This window comes from Lygodium microphyllum, chromosome 10 (genome assembly GCF_053477565.2).
Source record: "Lygodium microphyllum isolate KBCC chromosome 10, Lygodium_microphyllum_v1.1.10, whole genome shotgun sequence".
Taxonomy (NCBI): domain Eukaryota; kingdom Viridiplantae; phylum Streptophyta; class Polypodiopsida; order Schizaeales; family Lygodiaceae; genus Lygodium; species Lygodium microphyllum.
This window is the reverse complement of record NC_141144.1, coordinates 142,850,879-142,869,991: the sequence shown is the minus strand read 5'-3', so window position 1 is coordinate 142,869,991 and position 19,113 is coordinate 142,850,879. Positions and strand designations below refer to the sequence as shown.

General features: G+C 40.3%; 1 protein-coding gene across 5 annotated transcripts in view; it reads right to left on the bottom strand.

The window, feature by feature from the left end:
- Window positions 1-9,733: 9,733 nt before the first annotated feature.
- LOC148030642 (UDP-glucose 4-epimerase GEPI48-like) overlaps window positions 9,734-19,113 on the bottom strand; it is a 31,671-nt gene continuing 22,291 nt past the window's right edge. For 4 of the 5 annotated variants that reach the window (XM_087686988.1, XM_087686991.1, XM_087686990.1 and 1 more), the window contains 2 exons: window positions 10,514-10,605; window positions 9,735-10,385 (listed from right to left, as the gene is read on the bottom strand). In XM_087686988.1, coding sequence (XP_087543114.1) covers window positions 10,292-10,385; window positions 10,514-10,605 — 186 coding nt within the window. In that variant the 3' untranslated portion in view covers window positions 9,735-10,291. Of the gene's footprint in view, window positions 10,386-10,513; window positions 10,606-19,113 lie in introns of all 5 variants that reach the window. The other variant, XM_087686992.1, reaches the window with a different exon arrangement.

The following is a 19,113-nucleotide window of genomic DNA, read 5'->3' as shown; positions in this document are numbered from 1 at the left end:
AAGGCTCAAGGGCATCAACATGTGATGAGCCTGTGCATTCTTTTTTCTCTCCATCCTCTGCTACCAGTGTGAGAAGGCCAAGTACATCTCCAGGGAAGCGAACGTTGGTAGTGAGAGGTCAAGGAGTATCAGAGCTCACTGATATCACTCCATCAGAGAGGCTACTTGATTTTATGCTTCAGAATGGAATGGATCTCTCATTCTATGGAGTTGTGAAAAATGTGTTTAATCCTGATTGGGAACTTGACAAAGTTTTGAAATCTTGTGAAAAATATATTGTGGAGGACTTTTTGGAGTTTGAAAATCTTGCAGGTCCTTCTGTTGAAGTTGGCACAATTGAATATGTCCATGTTCCCATTGGGTCAACAGGAAATGAAAAGTCAGTATTTACTAAAAAGTGCAGGGCCCACTCTCTGGAGAGGTTTTATTCAAGAGACATTTTTTGCTGCACTCATTCCAAAAACTGCAAGATGATGAGAAAATCTGCTGCTTTTATTGTTTTCAGCCTTGTCAAATACCCTGTGAAAGCTGAGGAGCAACAGTTGGAAAGAGCAAAGTCTGCCAGCTTTTGCATGTTAGATGATCTGGTAGATGAAAAGGAAACAGAGGAGGTTGTAGATACAGATTTTGAGGCTTCTATTGCTGAGAATTTGGATGTTGCTCACTTCAAAGCTGAGACTATCATTGAGGAGAGCCAAGGAGATACAAACCCTCAACCTGATGAGAGTTCTCACCATATTGTTCCTTCCCTACCATGTATACCTTTCAAGGACAAGGAGTACATTTTACTGTCAGATATTCAAAAACTTTTTAATCTCAGGGAAGATTATTATCTTGCAATTATTGCAGAGGCTTCTGATGCTGCAAATGGGATAATTGACACAGAAAATGAATCAAAGGAAGAGATTCTGAAACTTGATAAAGAAACTCTAGATGATAAGTTTATTGATGCTGGTGAGGCCCTCTCTCTTTGTTTTGAAAAGGCCAAAGAAGCTGAGAAAGAGTTGAGTATTACTGATGAGGACTTCGATCGCATTCAAAGCGAACTCGGGATTTCCAATTTTGGAAGAGAGGAGCCTGAATATGTTAAAGAATTGACTAACACCAATGAGACAGCATCATCAATTAATTTATGGAATCCATTTAAATTGGAGTACGATGAAAATCAAGTGGTAAGATAATTTTGAATTTGCTTTTACACATTGGTAGGTTTACATTTCATGCTCATTCAGTATGGGTTTTATTTGCAGTTGGAGATTGCTGATACAGATAACTTCTTGGGGCGTGGCAAAGGATCGAGAGCTGTTAGTAACACCACCAAAGACATTGCACTCGGCCACTACTTGGCTAGGATTGACCCTGATTCCTTTTTTGTACTTCATAGTAGTTTCTCAGAGGATGCAGCATGGCCGATACTTTGTATTAAAGCTATTACAAGGCTTCTAGGTTTCTCAGGATTACAATATAATGCCCACAAAGTAATATTTTCGGAAAAGACTGCAGCAATTAGGATTTTTAGCTACGGTCCAAGTTACTCTGCTTCTAGAGCAAGATACTTTTTGGCATTTTCATCCTACGCCTTAGCTGCAGACCGAACTGATGTAAAATCTATAGCTGGCTACAAGAGAAAAAAATTTCTACGATATAGAGGAAAGATTCCTGAGGAGGAAGAGAATGTGAGAGTTTTGGAAAACTAGCTTTGTATATATTCTTTCTTATATATAAAAGTGCGATTGCTCATGTGTCATTGTCATCTTTTATTTGCTTTGAAATTGTCGTCGAAAAAACCAGTTAAATAGCTCCTCCAAAGCATTGCTTTTTGTAACTCCTCCCCCATGCCTTGTGCTTCGAAAATAACTTATGCGTGCTTGATAGTGGGATTTTTCCATGCCTTGGTTGCTATAAGTTGCTAAGGGGCCATGCTCCTCCACAAAGAAAGGTCCATGAATATGAAGAATATGCTGCAATACAAAGTAACACAAATTTTATACCAATTGAAAAACCTATCAAAATAAGCCCATATTAAATAATTATTACTTTACCAGATAAAAAGTGATATCTTTTTCTCTCCATGCCTCTTTTATCGCCTGAACAAGCTTTGTGATTGATCTTTTGAACTCTTCCGCATATGTATATGTTGTCTTATGTTGCCTGAGGAGTTTCAGAAAAACATCAAGGTGTATCCAGACCTGCATTCTAAGAAACGCAAGCCTCGGCGTGCTTGCAACATTTGTTGTGATCTCACATAGCTCTCTCCAACACTCCCAAGCCGCATTCACCTGCCTTCCTGAATGGTTTCCTAAGAATCGTCTAGCTTTTGAGCCTCCCTTATTTCGATAGCAATGCCTCACATTTATCAATACACTCATCTTATAAAGATAATGGCTTAATGGAATATGCGTAGTCAAGATGCAACCTGAGAAACTTATCGATTGTTCTAATCTCTGCATGCAAAGTACAAATATGAACATTCTTAAGAGAGATGGAAAGAATGGGATCCCAGATGTCTTCTATGTTTTTAAATTTACTCAAATCTATAGAGTCTCTATTTGGGGCTCTTCTTAGTGGTCGCAAACTACTCCAATCTTTGGATCCAATACTTTCCATGCAATAAATGCAAGGATATTTTGCATTTGCACCATTACATATTCCAAGCATACATTTGATAGTTTTCAAATCAGCACTCATATGCCATTCCACATTAAATTTACCAACCCCATCAACTACCAACATTTCGCCTTCACTTTGAGACTTAATGATATTTGGAATACCTATATGGTTGAACAACCATTTCAACATTTGATGATTTCCAATTGGTACCTGGGCTGCACCAATCCACCAAATCTCCATCTCGGATTGGATCTTATGCAATGGAGCTTTGCCCTCGCCATTGCCATGGTCCAATGGCATGTTCATGAGGCAAATGCTAATTCTTTCCATCTTCTGTCCCTTTTGAATCTGTGCTTCATCCAACTTCAAGGCAAACTTTAGAACACCATAACTTTCTTCTACTGTGATTTTATACATGTGAACCATGGCAATTTGCACCTTTTTTAGATCAACCCATATATTGTTAAACTCATTGTAATAAAAAATTGCCTGTTTTTTTTGTTTTTCATAGGACATAGACCTTTCGATGTGAATGTAATCTCCAAAAACATGTGGAATCTTGCGATTCATGGAAATTCTTGCAGTCGAAACTGCAAGGGCTCGGGGCAATCCAAATATAGTTACCCTATTGCGTTTAAGATTTTTAAACCATAATCTAGAGATAGCACGATAACCTTTTCGACTTATACCCACAGTATTACATGTCTCTACGATTTCATTTGCTTTCACTGTGCCTTTTAAATCCTTCACTAACTCTCTCAGAGTTGGACCTCTCAAATCCACATTTTCTGGTGACTTAAGAATCCTCAAAATGTCTTTCTTATTCATGGTTTCCTTCAAAAGTTTGATTCTTTCCTCATTCTCTCGGATATTTATGCCTAGTATGTTAGAGACATATTTCTTTGTAAGATTTAGTCTCCTTTTCTTTGCTCTCTCACACAAGCTGGTTATATTTTTTAATTGTCTCTTCCTCTCTCTAAATCCTACTGGAGTTTCTCTCAAGCGTGTTAGCTTATCCTGCAATGAATTGTTAACATTTTTCAAAATATCAATCTGACTTGTCAACTCTAAAATATTTGTTTGTGTAGTTTCTAGTGCTTTTTTCATTTCGTGCACTTGAGCTATATATGTGTAAGATGCAGAGTATAACGTAGCCAAGCATTCCATTGTAACCTTCTCCAGCATATCTTATATAGTCATGGACATTCAAAAAAGGAGGTGGTTTACCTATAGAAGGATCCCTGGGATAGATATTTCCATCCACCCACAAATCTATATGCTTCATTCCTTGTGTTTGCAACCTGTTGGCTTCAATCTCATCTATCAATACTCGATGATGTATACTTCTCCAAGATGTGTAAGTCGGATCTAGCTGAATAGATAGCTTGTATTTACGTGTGCTTGCGCCTGTGTTATTTGAAGTAGTATTGCTAGACATTCTAGCAAATGAACCGAGCAAGAATCTCACAGTGGTAGGAAGCAAGTGCAACAAAAGGAATGGTAAAAGAGAATAGTGTATAGAAAGAAAACGCGGGAGCAAACAAATGCGAAGTTCGTACGAAAATCTCGAAAATACAAAATCTCTCGAGTTCCAAGACAATAAACGGCCGAAAAGGTGACCCCTGACCTAGATTAAAAGATGAGGGAAATTAATGGCCGACCTCTTCAATGAACCAAATATTCTCTCATTAATCACATCTGGACAACCAAATTTAGAGGTTTTATTCTTCCTAAACCTCAACTAATTAGCAACTTAATCACTTTCTTACAAGTGCCATTTTTGAAGCGTTTTTTGCCCTAATGCCTCCAACTTTAGAAACAATGCTACATCTTATGGAGGGCAAAAAATAAAAACAAGAGGTATAAGCTCAAACCCTTTCACTCTTTGTGTGATGATGAAATTCAAGGAAGAAGAAAGTTGTTCGTAATTCTTTCTATCTTTTGCCCTTGAATCCACTACATGGTACTCTCAAAGTTTCACCAAGTGAATGCAGGAAAACAATAGGTGACAAAGCAATGCAATGAACCTCAAGGCTTGAAGACAATATCATCGGCAATAGAAGCTTTCCATGAATATCCTATACAGCAACAACATTAAAAACTTGAAGCTGATACTAGCATCAGAACCTTCCTGAGGATCTCAAGCTCGAGAGGCATCATGTCAAGACATCAAATGCCAATCAAGACAACAATTTTATCTTGGAGCCTTACTGAAGAAACACAGGACTTAAAGAACCATCAAGGATGAGGTTCCACTTTCTTCAATGACACCATACCTTTACTACAACATCTAATGGTCATCTACTTCCTTAGGAGAAGTTGCAAATTGCTCCATTAATGAGCATACCAGCCTTCATTGACAAGCTCAGGTTCTTCTTCAACAATAGCTTCATCAACAATGCGGAAATGTGCCTCAATGTCTAGGGGCAATGTTCACATCTTATTTGTACTCATCTCAGTACACCAAATCATGGATGCATTAGGTTGTGAGATTTGGGCTCATTCCCATGCAGATTGTATCTATCACACGCAGTTGTGTTTGTCAAACCCACAACTATTGCATGGGTTGCACACATGTATTTGTGAAAAGAATATCTTGGGCTTGGTCTAATTAGGCTAAGGTTAAGGCATGCAATGATGATTGACTGGCCTAGAGCCCACAAAGTGGGTAGGATGCCCAAGGGAGGATGCAAACGCTAAATACAACATCATCTGTACTCGCTATGCAGGAAAGAAATCATCCTCTTCAGCAGCAATGAATTTTTCATTAGCAACATTCATTTCTCCTTATCATGACTACTTCTTCAATCAATTGTTCCCAACATTCCGCATCTTCGATGCAAGCTATAACATGCTACTTACGACGTGAGTGCCATGGGACTGGCACTTGTCTAGGAGGGAGATAATGTTAACAATGTTTGAAGAAGACTGCAAAAGCAAAAGTGCCGGCTACTGTTTTTTTGTGGATATTATTTTTGTGGAGCTTCAATGCCTCATTTTTGGGCACTTGAATTATATTTTTACTTCATAGAGATCATTAGATTATCATGGATGTATTACTTTGTGATAGCCGGTGCACATTGCATTCACCACCCGCAATTATATTTGTCGCACTTGCAAGTGTTGCTTGGATTGCACATATGTATTTGTGATTAGAATACCTTAGGCTTGGTCTAATTAGGCTAAGGTTGAAGCATGCAATGATGATTGACCAACCTAGAGCCCACAAAGTGGATAGGATGCCCAAGGGAGGATGCAAACTCTAAAGGCAACATGGGCGTAAACCCTAACCCTAACCCTAACCCTAATTCTTGGTCTATATAAGGATGGGAGGTCTCGGTTATATTGACCCTTTTGGCACATCCATGGGACGGAAGCTCTATTAGTGTGATTACTCAAGCATTCTATTCAATCTTTCTAGTCTATTATCTTCATTCCATTATGTTGAGAGTGACTAAGAGGGAGAGTGAGAGGTGTGTTGAGCAAGGGACAAAGGGAAGGTGAAGCTCTTCGCCATTATCTTGCTTTTCTCGTCTTCTCTACTAGCTCTTCGACTCATTAGTGTGCTTGGTAGTGGATGTGAAGGAGTGACGGCATTGGATCGTGTTGATCATGGTCGTGGAACCATCTTCAAGCCTTTGAGTCATCAAACGCAAGAAAGTAAGTTAGGTGAGTTCACTACAACTCGAGCTAGTCTTGTGTTCTTGCTTTCTTGGGTTGGAGAGGAGGATGTTTGGTTAGTTAGAGTGGAGTGTTGAGAGACAAGGTGAGAGATTGTCACTGAAGTGAGTTGCAACTTCTTAAACAATAGAATTGATGCATAGGCTCAACACACATCTTGTGTATTGAGTCATTAACCATCATACTTGTTTACTACCAATGTACATATTTGCCCATGAAGACATCTACCTTTGATTTTTGTGTGTGTATGTGAGAGAGAGAGAGGTTGTGCCATCTAGTAGGACCTCAATACATATCCTCTTGTGCACACACACATCCCCCCCTCCCCGAAACAAAAAAGATCCTAATTCTTTCATGAAGAAGATCTTCTCACACAACCCAAAGAAATGAGAGGAAAGGAGAGCTGGAAAATTGAATGGCTAGAAGCCTCTTTAGCTATAGTATCACTAATAAAATGGTACTTCGCCTTCACAATCTAGCATTACAAAGACTTTTTTTTTTAAATCATACAAGGCAAACACAAACTACCCATTGAGGCTCCCAATCACTTTGTCAACAAGAAAGGTCCCTCTCACAAAGCTTACGGTAGGCTTCAATGACCAACATCACCTGGGTGATGTTCTTAGTTTACTCTAGGCTTAAGCTAATCAAGTTCTCTAGATTTCCTTGGATGAGCTAGAAAATGCCATCCACTACCGCAAAATATCTAGAAAGAGCCATCTATTTGGGAGACCACAATCTCTCCAACTTGTACAAGGCATTCCTATGTTCAAGAACAAAATACCACCTCTTCTAAAACCTAGTTTCATGCAAACTTGTAAAGTGTCTCAAAATAATCATGCCTCAACTCTATTTCCTTTTGAACTTCCTTAATGTCCATCCTTCCAAAGGGCATGTACAACTAAGCCAACCCCAAGCAAAGCCTCATGTCTTCAAAAGAAAAAAGATTATTCCGATGTTCTTGCCTTCCATTCCATGCAATGTGTTCTATTAAAAAACATACTTTGAAGATAAACTCTGTGCTCAATCACACATAACTTGAGAAGAAGTACAAGGTCGAACTTGCCATGCAATCATACAAGCAATACCACACACAAAGATGGATGCACTAATAGGATTAGTACCTAGCCTATCTACAAGTGTCTATATGCCATGCAAGATGCAAACACATTTCATTCATTAAATTATGATCGTTAACCTCACCTCTCAACACTCAACGAAAAGTAATTATTGCACTCCACTCCACCTATCAAAATCTAACAAACTCTCAAGAATATAAAGGTCCTCATGATGTTGACCAAGGTATGAATCCCATCTCACAACTGAAGGAGTCCTTCATGACCCTCAAACTCACTCAACTACCTTTCCTGCTTAGCCCGATGTTCCTAATTGAGTGATAAACATCTCAACACTCATGCATGCAAGCAACAATGCGTACACAATAAAAGGTGCTCTCTCAAGTCTGTGCATCTAAATTTTACTGCATATAGCTGTAACAGGCATCATGACGGGCTAATGCTCAATGATGATGCAAAGAGTGCATTAACCCAACCAATGGTATGGAAACAATTGAAACAAATCACAAGACAACCACGAGTGCAATGTATTCGACAAGTGAAATGTGAAGTGCTCGTGAAGCCATAATTCATGTTATATGCAAAGATATTGGCAAGAAAGTATACCTAATTCATGATGTCTAGCAACTACAATCAAAATCAAGTTCCAATTTTCCCAAGAAAACATCAATCTTGGCAAGGCTATCAAGCTCTCAAGCACAACACAACTTAAAAAATGATAAAAAATAATTCCAAATCTAATCAAACACAAAAAAAATCTAGCTAAAACACAAGACGACAAACAATCATGCAAACAACTAAACACAAAAAGCCTATCTACTTGATGTTTTATTAGGGGTTTTCAATTTACAAGAAAACACGTAATAGCGTAAAGTCATGTGTTGGTGGTTTATGTTGATATTCTCTCTCTCTCTCTCTCTCTCTCTCTCTCTCTCTCTCTCTCTCTCTCTCTCTCTCTCTCTCTCTCTCTCTCTCTCTCTCTCTCTCTCTCTTATACCATGTACTTAAAGGGCAAGATTTCACTAGGTATTAATGATTTTTGTGGAATTAAGAAAATTCCAATACGTATTGATCATAATGCATTGAAATTGTTTTAAGAATATGAAAGAAAGAAGCTCCTTAAATCTAGTAAAGCTATTAATGCACATTTGCTTCTCAATTTCGTATTGGTACTATGAGCACTTAGTAACAAATCAAAAATCAAGGTGAGCACCGTATTTTTGGATGATTTTCACTACAATCTTAACATATTCTAAAAGAGCAACTTTTATTGCCATGGTTTTGTGGAACTACTCACTTACCTTCAATTTTGCTAATTTTATAAATACCAAGGGTAGCTCAACTCTAATCCACATGGCAAGTCCTCTCCCTTTTAAACATATCATATATTAAGGGGACACGTACTAGAGATTGAGGGGAACAAAAAAACGTATACATGTAGACTTTTCTTGGGACATATGGCCCCATCACTAATAGTAGAACTTGGATCCCATCATTGCTTATAGTAGAGCTTCATAGAATGAAAGAAAAACTGTTAATTTTCCCATGATTGAAATCTTCGCAAATTTTTTAGTATGGCTTTGCTAATCATGGCACTACTTTTTCTAGGTATTCAAATCATTTTCTATTTCTATCTTTTGGTATCCCCTATTAACCATTGATAGCTAGATTTTTACCCTTATTACTCATACTTCTTAGTATTCATTGCATCCTATGATAAAATAAACAATGACCCAAAGAAAAAGAGCAAGCGTGTGGGGTTTTCCATGTGGGCAAAGGGGAGTAAACTGGATTGGTTATGCCCAAGATAGCAACGATAGCCTGCATTGTTCCATGTGTGGAGTGGGGGAGTAACTCATCTTGGGCATACTCTGTGTGTGTGTGTGTGTGTGTGTGTGTGTGAAGCTTTGTAAATACTTTGATCCAAACCACACCTAAGTAAATTACACTTGCACAAGTCTACACAGTCAAGTTTACTAACATGTGGCTAGTTTATTAGACCACTCTTAACTTTGTATCAGAACTTTAGGGAGTTTATGGAGTATCTCTAAAGATGATGGTACTCCATAGACTTGGAGAAGTCTAAAGACTTCGCAATCATTGATTGGTGTAAATCATGATCCTCTCGTGAAGCCCTGTTTCTATCCACTCTAAATGGCTCTCTCACCTCAAACACCCTCTGTCTCCATGTTGGCATAAGTGAGGTTCCTATGTAGTCAAATGTGTGTGTGGCCTTGTTGCTTTCACCCTCCCTTTTAGTTATTTAAGTCTACCGACCTAGGTGTGGCATGGCCCACACTCATCGACTCAAACTTCACAGGAAAAATAAGTGAGAGCACTACTCTTATAAAAGACCACCAAATGGTTCATAACAAGTGTTGGCTGATTTATGGCCATAGAAATGCAATCAGCTCATCTGGTTAAAGACCAACCACAAACTACTACATGATATACATACAGATCTCCATTATCAAAATCCTACAGAGGGCTAACATCATCTGGTCTTTCTGCATGAATATCTTATTTCTCAATTCTATGTATAAGAAGATTTACTTCAAAAAGCATCATTTGTTGCCCGCATGTTGCTTTAAATGCCATGGGCTTCATCCTAATCAAATATACTGAAGATGATCATCATACCAGCATTAACAAGGGATCTGCAGAAAGCATCAACTAATCACCTTCATAACACAGTTTGCCTTTGTTAGAGGATCAACATGTAGGATGGCACATTCTATCATTGTTTGGTTAGAAGTGAGGTCCCTCAAAATGCTGAAAGGGCCTGTGTCAAGTCAGAATTTAAGAACCTGTGTATATGCCTGGTAAACAGGTCAATTTTTACCAAAGCCTGCAGAGCTGGTCTGTGTTGACCATATTGTTGGTGTACATTTATTAGTTATAAACATGCTCAAACAAGAGCTATTCTAGATATCTGATGCAGGAGACCTGTATCCCCATGGATTTTTGACTGCCCAGTTCCATTGATCACGACACATCTCCTCTATTCCATATTGGGCTCTGCAAAATACAGCGGTGCAAGTTGTGAGAGGTCAAATTGAGTAAATGATAGTCATTCAGCACACTGACGCTTTACTCTCATCCTTAAAAAACACCAAAGCACAATTTAGCAAGTACTGAGAATATACTTCCAATGTAGTTCCCTTTCAGCTTTTTCGGTCGAAGCATACACTTCACTAGTGTCACCTGGGCGCCTCTCGACAAACCGTAACGGTATTTTCTGCCAGTAAGAAAGCTTATGGTCATGAACAACTTTACGAAGATACACTTCAGTCAAATGTGAACAGACACATACAAAGGCCTGCACCAGATATTTATTAAACATAATCAAGGGTCATAATTCCAAGTCCCCCCTCCCCCCCCCAAAACATCCAAAGCTAAACAAAAGGAGCTTCGCTTGATTTCCACGTTCTACACTGGCCATTGTGAAACGATCTCATGTGTCCAAGAGTGTCCATACACATTACAGGCCCTCCACCATCTCAATGCTCATGATAGGCCCATTTCTCCACCAATGTTCAAAACATAGATCCCCATGACATGTACCTAATACCACTTTCCTGCCAACTTATATACAGTATCTAAAGAGGCACAGTGGGCATAGTAAAATTCTATGCCAACTTCCAAGGAGAATGAAGTGCTCCATTTCCATTACTCCCTTGGCCATTCTCCTATTTGATGTTCTGATAAAACATACCCCATGATATTACACATACACCTTCAAATGTTGACTCCTGTAATGTATTGATCCAAAAAGAGAAGTTGAAAAAGCTTCAGTGAATTGCATAAAGAATACAAAAGAATCTGGATTCTAATTGCATAGTAGAAGACGGTGAGCTGAAATCTGATAGGAGTTACGTGCCAACTTCTTCTGCTGCACATAAGAAATTGCATTGGTCCTCATGTCACTGACTATGCAGCTGCTGCTTCCAATAAATATCCATATATCCATTGTTGTCATTGAAAATAATTAATTGAGACAATGTCACCATGTCATCCACAATCCCGGTAGGCCTTAAGAAGAGAAGAATCCAAAGGAAGAAATGATCCTCTAATCTCATATTACCGGCGATGTGTATACCGTATGGGCCCTGCCCACCCAAGCCGTGTACTATCTATCCAGCACACTCACATGCTCCATATCCATAAAGCACGTCACTAACCAGTCCAGGATAGTCAAGTTCAATCAACCAATCTTGCTCAATCTCATGCAGCCACAAATGCTCCTGTCCCTGCTCCTCAAACCACGTGCTCACACTTGGCTCATCCTGCACTCGCATAATTGGTGTAGACTCACTAGTATAAGACCACAATCATCCCAGATCACATTCTTGCTAAGGATGACTTCAATGCCTGATGATTACGATCATGATCCTTGATAACCATCCTTAATGGCCATGATTAAATGAAGCCCCACAGAACTTAAATAACACATTGTTTCTTAATTGGCTGCCATCTCAACAGGTTCCTCACTTTTAAAAGCTGCTCGAATAATATTTCCCTAATCATTAACAATTACCATTATGACATCACCAAAATAACTTGATGATCAGCAAAATGAGCGAATGATCATCTGACTACATAACCAACTGCTTCCTACTGCATGAATGCTGTACGCAATCAACATCTTGGCTCCTCTCTGTCTGATGTGATTCATTTTTAGAAAGTTGAGCTCCTTTTCACATTGCTCTTGCCAAAGACGCACATGAGAGGGAGTAAGAGAGGTCATGATGATGCTCTCATGCTTTGGTATGGTGAATTACGAGGGTTTGTTTGCTATTGGCAGGAGGGCACGTGAGGGAGTAAGAGAGGGCATGATGATGCTCTCATGCTTTGGTATGGTGAATTATGTGGGTTTGTTTGCTAGTGTTCACATTCACACTATCTCTAGCACCTATGGTCTTCTAGTGTAGAGAAGGTCATGAAGTCCTAAGACATATTGCTTACACCCAAGCAAATACATAATGTGTATTACCTTCAGGTCCATAGTGGATACTGACATTGGCTAAATTCCAATGCCCTTTCTACATGGGAGAATATCTTGCTAGGCTAAGAAAGTTTCATGCCAAGCTTACTAGTGGCCAGTATGATGGGCATGGGCATTGTCTTGTCTCCCTCCCTTCACTTCCTTGCATCTTCATGGGCAAACTCTTGCTTTTTGCCTGGTACATTGCCTCCTCTTAGTAATGGTCTTTTCTCTTACTAAGATTTATTCTAACATGCACCTATAAAACCAATCAAACATTTTCCTCTTAGTACTTGCTTTGTAGAATGCCTCCTCTATGATGAGTATTCTTAACGCAATCACCTCTTACATAATTGAACTTTTTGATTCCTTGCACACTCCAAATTCTCAATGGTTAATATTAAAGGAGCATATATGGCCCATATGCATACACAATGCCCTAACAATAAGATTGAACTTCTCATTTCATTGCATTCATTGATTATGATAATATTGTTCTATTGTTTTGTGCTATTTTGACAATAAGAGATGCAAATTCGACATCTGTGCCTCTGCAAACGTCATATTATCTATGGGAAATTCTATAACCACCCACAGAATCCATCTCAAGGGCAGCCATTTTTGAAGAAGGTCCATGATCCATGCAGCGTCACCAATAGTCCCATGTCAGTTGCATGCTGCTAGTTCCTAGCCACCAATGGGTGCCTATGCAAAGAAGATACATCTTGGATAACCACCACACTTTGTGCTCAACCCACCATAGATGCAGCACTATCATGCAAGATTTTCACCAACGGCCAAGTCCCATGTTGGATGAGGATGGTGTCAATGATGATCCACCAAGACCATGTGATCATAGAGCCGTGGCTGCCCTAAAATCACATCAACATTGAGAAAGGACCTACCTTTGGAGAATCTCAAACCTCAGAATCTTCTAACCAAGTAGCCATGTCCTCCACCTACTCCCCCAAGTGGCACTTTTCAGCTTTGCTCTTCCTTTTGGCCTACTCCACTAGTTGCGTCACATCGGTGAGTACCATTTTGGAGATGATACTTCTCAATGAATTGACCTTCAATCAAGTTCTCAAACACTCCAAACCCACTAAGCAAGGCAAGTCCTTCTAGGCTTCTTATGAAGTGTCTTGGGCGATGCAGCTTTTGTTGCTCCTCACAAGAAGCTTATCTTCTTGGGAGAGTCTTCCTACCATTTTGGAGATGATACTTCTAAATGAACTGACCTTGAATCAAAGTTCTCAAACACTCCAAACCCACTAAGCAACATGCAGTAATAACCTGCACCAGCGCAAGATCATATTAACCCAAGGAAGGCAAAGTCCACACCCTTCAAGGGCAATAACTCTAAGGACCTGTTTTAAAGTCAGAGCTAACACAGTGAGGAGGTGAGAGCTCTCTCTCATGTCTTCCATTATCATTAACACATAATTGAAATGACTGTTTACAACCTAAAGTCTCAAGGACCATTGACACCAAAACAACTAATTCCTAAGCACCAACTTATTTAATGTCCGCATCATGTAGTATAGCTGGACAACTCAAGTGTCGGGTACAGTCATACCAAAGACAAAAAGATGAGCTTGAAGTCTAACACTCCCCCTCAAGCTCAAGACAGCATCTGTACACCAAGTAGCTACATGAAAACACTAAACTTATCTTTACCCAGAGACTTGGTAAAGATATCCGCAACCTGTTCATCAGTCTTCACATGCATGAGATCAACTCTCCCTACAAGAACCATCTCTCTAATGAAGTGGTAGTGTACCTCAATGTGTTTTGTCCTAGTATGATATACTGGATTCATGGCCAAGAGTACACTACTAAGATTGTCACATAGCAGAGTCACTGGAGCATCTACCTGTATGTCCAAATCAGCCATAAGCTTGAGCAGCCATGCAATCTCACATGCTGCCAATGCAGCACCCCTATACTCTGCCTCAGTTCTCGATAAAGCAACCGTAGGCTGCTTCTTGCTGCTCCAGCTAATCATCCCGCTTCCAAACCCGAAAGCATAGCCACTCGTAGATCTACGGTCAAATGACCATCCTATCCAATCTGCATCCGTGTATCCAACCAGTTTCAAGGGCTTATCTCTCACATAGAATAGCCCATAATCTACAGTGGACTTAACATATCTCATAATACGTCTAACTGCATCCAAGTGCAGCTTTCTAGGCTTCTAGATAAACTGGCTTATGAGCCCTACAGCATAGCTCAAGTCAGACCTAGTGATGGTCAAGTAGATTAGACTTCTGACCATCTGCCTGTACATAGTCACATCCTCAATTTCAGCTCCAGTGCTCATGTCTAGCTTGACATTCTGCTCAAGAGGTATATCCAATGGTTTGCATTCAGCCATGCCATACTTCTTTAGCATTTCCATGACATAGTGCTTTTGCATCAGCCATAAACCATTTTCAACTTTGACTACCTCAATGCCCAAGAAATACTTTAAATCACCTAAGTCTTTCATGTCAAATTCTGATTTCAACATTTCCATAACACATTGTATGTCCAAGTCATCATCCCCAGTAATTATCAAATCATCAACATATATGACCAGCACTACCAAGCCACTGTCAGTCTTTTTCGTAAATAGGTTGTGATCAGCCCTGCCAACAGCAAATCCCAAGCTCTGCAAGTGGTTACTGATCCTCACATGCCAGGCTCTCGGAGCCTGCTTTAGCCCGTACAATGCTTTTTTCAGCCTGCATACATAGTGCTGAAAATCACGGTGTACATACCCTTCTGGCTGATCCATATAGACATCCTCTACCAAGTCACCATTGAGGAATGCATTCTTCACGTCCATCTGCTGCAATTTCCAGCCTCTAGCAGCAGCCAAAGCAATCACAGTACGTATGGTTGCCATCTTGGCAACAGGGATGAATGTTTCCTCATAATCAAGTCCATACTGTTGGGCATACCCCTTAGCAACCAGCCTGGCTTTGTACCTTTCCACACTGCTATCCGACTTGCATTTGAATTTGTAGACCCATTTGCAGCCAATGGTCTTTTTCCCTTCAGGCAGTGGCACAAGATCCCATGTTTTATTTTCAGCTAAGGCATTCATTTCTTTATCCATAGCTGCACACCAGTTCTTATCTTTTACTGCTTCAGCATATGTACCTGGTTCTTTGATCTCCATCACTTTTGACATATAAGCATAGTGCTTTGCAGAGTAGCCACTGTATGTCAACTTGTCAACAGGATATCTGACCCTCTGCGAGCGTCTAGGCTATGGTGCATTGCTCGATTCCCATCTCTCATGAGGCGGAATTTACCTGCTCTGCCTCCTGCTAGGCGTATAGACAGTCGGAATACCAAGCTCACTGTCTAAAGTGTCAATAGACTCATATCCAGAAGTCATCCTACCAGGTGTCATCATACCAGATGCATCCTCAATAGCTTTCTCTTTTCCTTTGCTATCCAAGGTATCATATCTTCCCCTCACTGACATACCGGTGTCAATGGACAGTGAGCCAGAGCTTCTCAATCTACCTGTCCAAGGAGATACTGTCTGACCACTAGAACCTGTCATAGCACTACTCTGCTACGAATCAGCTGTAGATACATGAGTAGAAGGCGTATCCGATGGCACTGCAGCCGGTGATACATACCAAGAGGCCATCTCATCAAAGATAACATCCCTACTTACCAAAGTCTCCATGATAGAGGAATCATAGCATTTGTATGCCTTCTTCTCCTGCAAATATCCAATGAAAACACACTTATGCGCTTTTGGATCCAGCTTCTTCCTTTTCTCATCTGGGATGTGCACATAAGCAAGACAGCCAAAGACTTTTATGTGACTTATATCCGGCTTATAGCCATACAGCTTCTCAAACGGTGTCATCTCATGAATACCTGCAGTGGGAGTCCAATTCAAGATATACATGACTATCATAATAGCCTCAGCCCAATAATAGAGCGGCATCTTCTTCTCGTTTATCATGGCACAAGTAGCTCCCATCAATATCCTGTTCTTACGTTCAGCCACTTCATTCTGCTATGGAGTATAGCTGCAGGTAAGCTGCCTACGTATGCCATTTTCAGCCATAAAATTGTCAAACTCATTTGACACATACTCCCCACCGCTGTCTGATCTCAAGCAAGAGATATAGCAATCAAATTCATTTTCAACCTACTTTTTAAACTGCTGAAAAATAGCAAACACCTCATCCTTTGTCTATAGAATATACACCCAAGTATAGCGATTGTAATCATCAATGAATGTCACATAGTACTTCGAGCCTCCCATAAATGCATTATGGGCTGGCCCCCAGACATCAGAGTACACTAACTGCAACGGACGTGTACTCTGCCTTACATGCCTGACAAATGGCAACCTCGACTGCTTACCAAACTGGCAAGCATCGCATGCATGACCAGTGTCTGTGTATTGGAACTTGGGTAAACCTATAACAAGCTGTTTTTTCTGCATAATTTGCAGCCTCTGCAAATTCACATGTTCCACTCTCTTATGCCAAATTTCCAAATTTCTGACAGTGCTAGAACCATGGGCAAACATAGCTGAATTCAGCTCTGGCAAAGTGGCATCAAGAGTAAACATTCTGTCATTCCTATGACCGCGAGCAATCAACTTGCATCCATTTCCAAACTCTTCAATAAAGCATCCATGCTTATTGAACCTAACCTGCAAGTTCTGCTCCGTCATCTAACCAAAAGACAATAAGTTCTTCGTTATCGATGGGACATGCAATACATCATGCAAATTTTTCTTTCTGCCATCATGAACCACAAGAGACACTTTGCCTTTATGCTCAATGCTATGCTATGTGTCATCACCTGTGCATACATAGCCATGTCTTTCAGCTACCAATTCAGTGAACCAATCACCGTGAGGGGTCATGTGGTTCGATGCCCCTGAATCAATGTACCATATTGCATCATCAGTGGATTTTTCAGCAGCCCTATCTTTCACATACTGCATGGCAAGCAATCTATCTCCTAAAGCATCATCTCTCTGACTAGACGTAGCAAAATGTCCATGCTATTTGTCCTTCTGATTGCCCTACTTCTTCCAGCAATCCTTGGTAATATGACCATACTTCCCACAGTAATGACAATCCTTATCCTTATTCGGATTGTCAGATGGACACTGCTACTGCTAGGAGCCTCTGCCTCTAGGGCTAGATCTTCCCCTGCCTCTAAAGTTTCCACCACCTCTTGCATTCGATACCTGTTGGTGGTTAATTGCCATAGGATTCATTTTGCTAGCCTCCTCTACCAGAACCATAGCCTCCACCATGGCTACCACGGCCGCGTTGATTGGAATAAAAGACTACATCCTTGCTTTTGGAACTACTTGACCCTGTAGCCAAGCCAAGTTTAACCTCCTCATGGATAAGCAATGCAACCAGCTCATTGAAATCAAGCATTTCAGCCTGCACAAACACAGAAGTATCAAAAGACTTATACTTAGGCCCCAAGCCATTCGAAGTCATAGCAACCATGTCTTCATCTTCAACCTATGATCCAACACATGCCAGCTGATCTGCAATGGTCTTGATCTCCGTGACATAATCCTATATAGATCTTCTCTTTCTCTCCATATTGTTAAATTTCTGCTTTAACTGGATCTTTCTGGCACTTGTGGTCGTGCCATAGTACTTGACCAGGATGTCCCAAGCATCCTTAGGAGAGCTGCACTTCATTATCTGCATTACCATGGCATCTGATATACATAGAGACAGCCAGTGGAACACCCTGCGAGCTCTTTCTGTCCAAGATCAGTGTAGTCGTCTTTGATCAGTTGTAGACCTCTCTGGGAGCTCAGGTTCGGCTTCTACTCCAGTCACCAACTCCCAATATCCTTTCCCGATTAAGAAGTTCTCCATGTGGAACTTCCATATAGCATAATTATGGCTGTCCAATTTCTCCCCCACAATCTGGGTAATATTATCTGTCCTGTCAGCATTTGCCATGTCGTATGCTTTGCCTGACTACCTGCACGCCAAAATCTTCCTGACAATTTAGTTTCAGTCTGCAACTGTTTATGACAGTTTTCAGCACTCTATGTGCTCAGATAGTCAGTATTTCAGCCTGAAAAACAATGGTACATACACCTCCTGACACTTGGCAATCACTTAGGTATTGCAACCTGCATGTACAGACTGCATTCAATGCAAAACCAGCATGTATTTGGGCAACCTGTTCATGTACAGACAAGCAGTCTGTAGGCTGAAAAATAACAGTAAACAGCAGCTCCTCTTTGAGCTCAACACAGAGGGTACATGCCCCAAGAACACTTACAGCAGTTCAGAGATCTATCTCTGCATATGGGGTTCCAAACATGTCAATCTGACACAGTACATCATGTACTGCAAGTACAAGTGCAGAATATTCTACCTGCAAATTTCAGTCAGCCAAGACCAGCCAATCACAATGTATTTCAGTCCACAAAACTCCTCACAGTGTCACATGCATATGCCACCATACATGGGAGTCAATACATGAACTTGACAGCATCCAAGAGTGTCCCATGTTTCGAGATGCAGTGGCATACAAAGCATTTACTGTTCATTCACTGTTCATTGACATTCAAGACCATGTCAAACCATTTGCTTCAGCTCCAGACATTTGCATCAACTCCCTTCTCATTGCTCAATGCATTTGACAGACAAAACTCAAGTCATCAAGTTCCTGGAGCTAAACAAAGTCATCTAATTCTCTTCAACAGTCAAGAGATACATGGAACCCACAAATTTGACAGTTTTCAGCCAA